The 6,584-nt window shown below is 42.5% G+C and overlaps 1 protein-coding gene across 1 annotated transcript in view; it reads right to left on the minus strand.

Moving 5' to 3' along the window:
• Positions 1–598: 598 nt before the first annotated feature.
• Positions 599–6,584, minus strand: part of slc36a1 (solute carrier family 36 member 1) — a 46,180-nt gene continuing 40,194 nt past the window's right edge. The window contains exon 12 of the mRNA XM_024260409.2: positions 599–3,664. Coding sequence (XP_024116177.1) covers positions 3,390–3,664 — 275 coding nt within the window. The 3' untranslated portion in view covers positions 599–3,389. The remainder of the gene's footprint in view (positions 3,665–6,584) is intronic.

The raw sequence follows: 6,584 nt of genomic DNA on the forward strand, positions 1-6,584 counted from the left end.
TTTTTAGGTGGTCTGAGTTCGAAAAATACAGTGGAACGCTCTCGCGAATCGGAAGCTGTGAATCGGAAGCCAACTTCAGCGTCGTACCAGGTTCAACGTTTACAGCATCAATTTCAGCATCTTCAGTGGTAAAATTCAGCTTACATCATTCACACTAGCATAATCACAGGTAATGCTATATATCTAGTTCATAATTATGTTAAAAAGTTACAGTTTTAAAGTTTTAAAATGTAGTTTTAGTGTGTTTAATAAATGTTTCTCCTGTTCGGTCAAAAGTCAAAAGTTCCAGTTCTGACCCTGAAAAAAGGAAGTTTGTGCTGCAAATGTGAAACATTCTCACATTTACATGAAAGACTCACATGTGCTGAAGTTTCAAAGTCACATTAACTGTTTACTGTTATGTTGTGTCTGTTTTTTTTTTTATTTCAATATAAAAATTCAAATGTAATTATTTCACATTTATATTATAGCTGGAATATAGTTGATAAAAATAGAAAAATAGTGTAACATTGTTCACTGACTGTCTTTTTGTAATGTTTAACAAAAGAATGAGCAAAAATAAATGAAATGTTTCATTATTCACTAAAGACATGAGAGCTAAATTCAAAAGATGTCTTTATTTTGGAGCTTTTTTGGCACAGAAAATGACAAATCCAGTTAACAAGAACTGAATGTACAGCCTGTTATGGCTGTGCGGTAGAGGAAAACCCAAAGACAGGAGGGACTCGAACAAAAGATTCAATAAAACAAACAAGAAAAAACAAGAGAGATTGACTGAATAAACACCTCAAACCAAAACACAACCTCTCCTTGTTGGGTCTGGTCCTGGTCTGATCCAGATCTGGCTTCCTCTCGCGGTCCTCCTGGTCCTGCAGGTGTGAAAGCTCACCTGAACTCTGCAGATCTGAAGATCTCCTGAGAACGAGGGTCTCATGGACCAGAAAAGACGCTGTACCGTGAAGAAGGAACCATGAAAACCGTCAGGGATCTCTGAGGGCGAACGCGTCTGGATGGAGAACAGTCATGGAGACTCGGACACTCCACCACCAGCTGGAGTGTCAGAGTCTGAAAAATCTGAGGTTTGACCATCTTAGACGCAAGACTTAAAAACAAATAAATCCAGATTACACGACGTTCAGTTTAATGTCAGAACGGCCTTTTGCTTCTTCTCCGATCGAGATCCAAACTTCAGCTGCATTAGGAAGTCAAATCCATGGAAATGTTTCCATAAATAATCTGTTGTCAAAGGTCAGAAATGTCACGATTTGTGTTGTCAACATTTAAGCAGAGGAATCTTTTTCTGTTTGAGATGAACGCCATGATCCACAGGTGATACTGAAAGGAAAATTCATTTCAAAAAGAACGTTCTGACGACATTGGGAAAGATCTGAATAATCCGGATGTAAAAGTTTAAATAAAAACAGCTTCATGTCCAACCTGATCTTTACGTTTCAGTTTTATAAACTGGTTCTGCTTTTATAACGACGGCAGGAAACTTGAATCTTCTCTCAGAAACAGAGAAAAAAAGGAGCTAAACCCCCAACTGAGAGAGACTGGAAGTTCAGCAGGCAGGTTAAGCTCACGGTGTTCACACTGGTCAAACAGGGAGGGGCTTCTCTTCTCCAACTTGTTTCCTTTTTCTGTTTACTAGCCGTTTTCTGGAGGGTTTAGTATGAAATAAAGTGGTGAAACTCTTTTTCTTTCACAGCTCTATTCTGACGTAGAATTCAAACCGGAGTAACGTCATAAAACACGATTTACAGGACAGAGACGGATGGAAGTAGCTGCTAAAAACCGACCAGTAAATCATCTCTGAGGTTCAGCTCTTTGGAACGTTTCATTCCAGACGTACCACTTAAAGACGGCACAGACTGTAACCGCTTGAACAAACACCTCTTTCACTCATAAACGAGGCCACAGTAACGACTGAAATCAACTTAGATGCATTTTAAGATTCCTTTGTTCACCGATAAACTGATTAAAATAAAAGCAAAAAGACACGACGACTCTTCAGGTGGATCAACTCGGTCAGAAAAAACACCAAGACTTCAGTTTTGTTTTTTATTCTGAAAAAGGAATGAAGAAATGAGAAAAGTGCTGCAGTAAGAACCCTCTGCCAGTGCAGTGAAGCAGCTCCAGCTCTGAGTCCAGAACTTCATTCTTTACAATGACCGTCGGGATCAGACCAGTTCAGACGAAGGTTCAACATGAAGCAAACTGAAGAGTTTTCTGGTGGAAGAACGAGTTTCCGTTTGCAGACGAGCAAACAAAGCGACAGAAGGACTCAAACAGGCGCCGGTCAGACGCTGCAGCACAGACGTGAAGTCACGAGCAGAAGCGGACGTTAGTATTTACACCGAAGGACGAGTATCAGCCCGTGTGCAGACACATGCTTTACCATAAAGATAAAACGGCTTGAAAGCAGATAGTTAGATAAAACATAAAAAAATAAAATCAAACATAAAACTTTAAGAAATCAAACCAGTACCGACGCTCGTTTAAAGTTCTCAGGAGAAAGCCTCATTTAGCTCCACGGCTTTTACTGCTGATGGTTTTTGTTCTTCTACGTTTTGCACACGAGAAAACTTCTCGCCATAATAAAAACTATTTTATGTGAACGTTTCTCAAGTTTGATACATTCCAGAGAAGCAGAAATACTTTAGAATTCAGAAAAGTGACCGAACCGTTTCTGACGGTTCCACAGACGCTGCAGGACGTGATCAGGAGCCAATCAGAACCGAGGATCTGCAGGACTCTACAAACCTCTCTGGTACAGACGGGAAATTCATCTCCAGTTTTCCTTGATGCTCGAAACATTTTAAAAGCTTTTTAAATGAAAGTGTCTCAAAAACGAGTAGAAACTTTCAGATTCTGATGATTGAAGAGACGTTTGGGGCGACTCCAAACCTCGTTAGGTTGTCATGGTGACATTAGAGGAGGGGGCGGAGTCTAATGTTTCGTTTAGTTTTAAATATTTGTACATGATGGTAAAAATATTTCATTATTAGTCGAGCAGAATTCTCAGCAAACTGAAACACTCGGCGGTTTAAACGCAGGAAACGTTCTGATAGTAGCGTGTTTGTGTCTTAAGGCATAAATCAAAGTGCGACGTCTTTCTGAACTGGTTGGGCGTCTGGATGGAGGCGGAGCCGAAGAGCAGGAAGTGACTGAGGTAGTCGGACTTTGTCCCTCTCTAAATGTGACGAACGAAGCAGAAAATCGGTCGAATCTCTCCGGATCAGTGGAAGGAAGCGCCTCCAACATGGAGGAACTGCTCAGCAGGATTGCACTACATGACTGTTGATGGTCGGAAGCGTCCGAACGCGTCCGACGGATCAGGCGATGGAGGCAGAAGCCCCGCCCTCTGGCCCCCGCCATCCGTCCATGCATCACTGCACCATGAAGCTAGAGAAGGTCTCCTCGTGTTTCAGCGCGTTCCGGGCGATGATCTGCTCGATGGCGATGTAGGTTCCCGCCAGGAAGCCCACGAAGCCCACCACGCTGATGACGCAGTTCTTGATGGTCACCAGCGGGGACACGCCCTCAGTGTGGAACGCCACCAGCTCCAGGATGGGAGGGAAGATGAGCGCCAGGAAGCTGCTGCTGACCGAGCCCACCAGCGAGATGACCAGGTCCAGCTCCGGGATCAGGATGGCGAGGACGCCTGGAAGGAGAGACGGAGAAGGCGGTGAGGAACGGAGAAAACCGTAGAACCGTTCAGTCCAGATCGAACAAGCAGAACTTAAAAATCATCTTCTTTGGTTTGATACTTCTGCAGTTTTTGTGCTGCAGCTTCAAACTCTTTAATTTGATTTAAAAAAACAGTTTTATATCATTTCTAACTTATAAAACTTTTGTCCAAAATGTGTATAAAACTCTCAGAATGAGAAATGTGTTCTCTGCATTTGACCCCTCCCCTGGGGGAGTGGTGTGCTGCAGAATCAGCCGCTCTGAGGAACCGATTGATGGATTAACCCTGAATGAGCTGTCATCTGAAGCTTGAACGTTCCTCTGGTCCATGCGGACAAGAAATACATTCAGAACCTGGACGACGTTTTTAGAAAACTATGAGCGAATTGTCAAAAAAAAAAAAAACTAGCTTCAGTCGGATCCGCCATTTCAGATGTGGCGAATAAATAAAGCAAGACAGGCGGATGTGGTCGAAAAACGAGAAGTTGGAGGTATCCCAAACGTCAAAGTGACACGAGGAGGCCTGAAGCGTACGTCCCTTTATGACGAGTCGGGGTGAGAATGTGTTGAAACACTTGAGCGGCCAAAGCGAGCTCAGACTCCGCCCCTTCTAGCAGGATAAGCTAATCAGAGCACGTCTCTTGCTGTAACCACCAGTCAGAGTGAAAGAGAACCATCGGTGGAGGTTTTGATATCGTCCGATACTGACACCGATATATCGCCCATTCCTAATCTAAAGGGAACTTCAGTGCAGCTGACGTGAAGCAGTAATGCCGGCTCCAGAAATGAGAGAAAAACCTCGTCTTTGTCGTCTTTCAGGACAGTAAATTGCTCAGAAACAGCATCCTGACGGAGGACCGAGTCTCTCAGACGATGCTGTGAAACAGAACCTTCCTGCTGTTTGGTTTGAAACTGCAGTGCTGGGATTGTTGTCATGCCGGTTTGAGCGTACAGCATGCGGCTAAAATGACTGGGTACCAAAGTCACCTTTACCTGTTGCTACGGAGACAATCACCGACAGTCAGCCGTGGAAACAAAACAACATCTGACATGGAGCTTTGCTGTCGTTTCTGCTCCCGCCTGAAGTATCAGCAGACGAGTTCTTCCTCTCGCCGTGGCGATGAGGAGCAGCCGGGTGCGTCTGAAACACCTCAGCAGCAGCGGATGAAAAGACTCTTTGAAGTGTAATCAATGGCTCGCCATCGCCTATTCAGGCCGGAGAAATTAACCTCGCAAGGTCAGGCTCTGACATGTGGAAGACCGGTAACCTGTCGCTACCAGAGACGCCGCGTCAGCGCCGCGCCTCAAAGTGCATCTGAAGGCGGCCTGGAGGAGCGGCGTGGAGGAGCGGCGTGGAGGAGCGGCGTGGAGGAGCGGGCCGGGCTTTGGGGAGGAAGAGCCGATTTAAGGCTCAGGGCTGAGCTCCGGAGCTGGCAGCCGTCCCCGGAGAGGCGGGGGCAGAATGTGGATCAGCGGCTTCAAAGGGCAGAGGACACACGCATTTAGCCACGCGCCCCCCCGATGCCGAGAATCAAAGATTTCTTTCCGCTTGCTTTGGTTTGGCGAGGTGGAGGGATCTGAAGCCAGAGTGGAGGAGGCAGGAGGACGACGGCTGGAGAACACGGATTTGAATGAACTCTTTGTCCTTAAAGCTCCTCCGAGTGGTTAAAACCACATAAAAGACCTTCACTCACAAAACATCATCTGTCCACTTTCTATAAAAAAACTTTACAAATGACATTAAGGTCATTTGAGAAAATATAAAAGCTCATTTATTGGGTTCTGTTAAGGAAAATAAAAGAGAAGCTGAGCCACAAAAATCAGAAAAACTGGTGTTTGAATCTAAAATGATCCTCAACACATTCCTGCAGATTCAGGACTTCATCCACAAAAATACAACACCTTCAAGTCAAACATGGTGGTGGGAGTGTGATGGTGTGTGAATGCTTTACCCATAAGTTCTGAGCAAAGAAAGTTTTGGAATCTTCTAGTGAAAGTCTGGACTGTTATTGAGATCAGATCCTTGACTGATGCAGAAAAATGTGAAATATGCCTGAATGTAGGAGGAGAAACTTTATCAGTAACTAGAAAAGTTCCATTACCTGCGATAGTGTTAGTCTGGATGCTTTTTGTTACATGTGGTTGATGACGATGCTTTGAAAAGTACCAAAAATACAAGTAGTATAAATATCCTGAAAGTGCTGAACGTTTTGATACCAAACTTGAAGGATTTGCAGAAAAAACACAAAGAACTTTCTTGAACAATTTTCTTCGAAAAACAAAAAAAGCAAAAACTGCATAATATTTTCAAATATTTTTAAATACCAAAAGTATTAGCATGAATGTCCTGAAAATGTTGAACATTTTGATACCAAACTTGAAGGATTTGCAAAGAATTAGAAGAATTTGAAGAATTTCTTGAAAAATCGCAAAAATTGTGTAAAATATACAAAAAGTAAAATTTATAAATAATCAACAGGACAAGCAGGAATGTCCTGAATATCTTAAATGTGCTGAATGTTTTAATACCAATATTGCACAGGATTTAAATACACAAAAAGAATTAGAACATTTCAAAAATTGAAAAAGTATTTTTTTGCATAAAATTTAAGAAAATGTAAAATGTAAAAATACCAAAAGTAAAGAGCAAGAATGTCCAGAACGTCCTGAAAGTTTTGATACCAAACTTGCAGAATTTACAAAAAATAAACAAATAATTTATAGAATTTCTTGAAAAATCACAAAAATTGAGTAAAAATGTAAAATGTGTAAAAAGTAGGAATACCAAACATAAAGTTCATGAATGTCCAGAACGTGCTGAGAGTCTTGATACCAAGATTTCAAAAGTGCGTAAAGTTTTTGAAGGATTTAAAGAATTTCATTTTTAATAGGAT

This window comes from Oryzias melastigma, linkage group LG10 (assembly GCF_002922805.2).
Source record: "Oryzias melastigma strain HK-1 linkage group LG10, ASM292280v2, whole genome shotgun sequence".
Taxonomy (NCBI): Eukaryota; Metazoa; Chordata; class Actinopteri; order Beloniformes; family Adrianichthyidae; genus Oryzias; species Oryzias melastigma.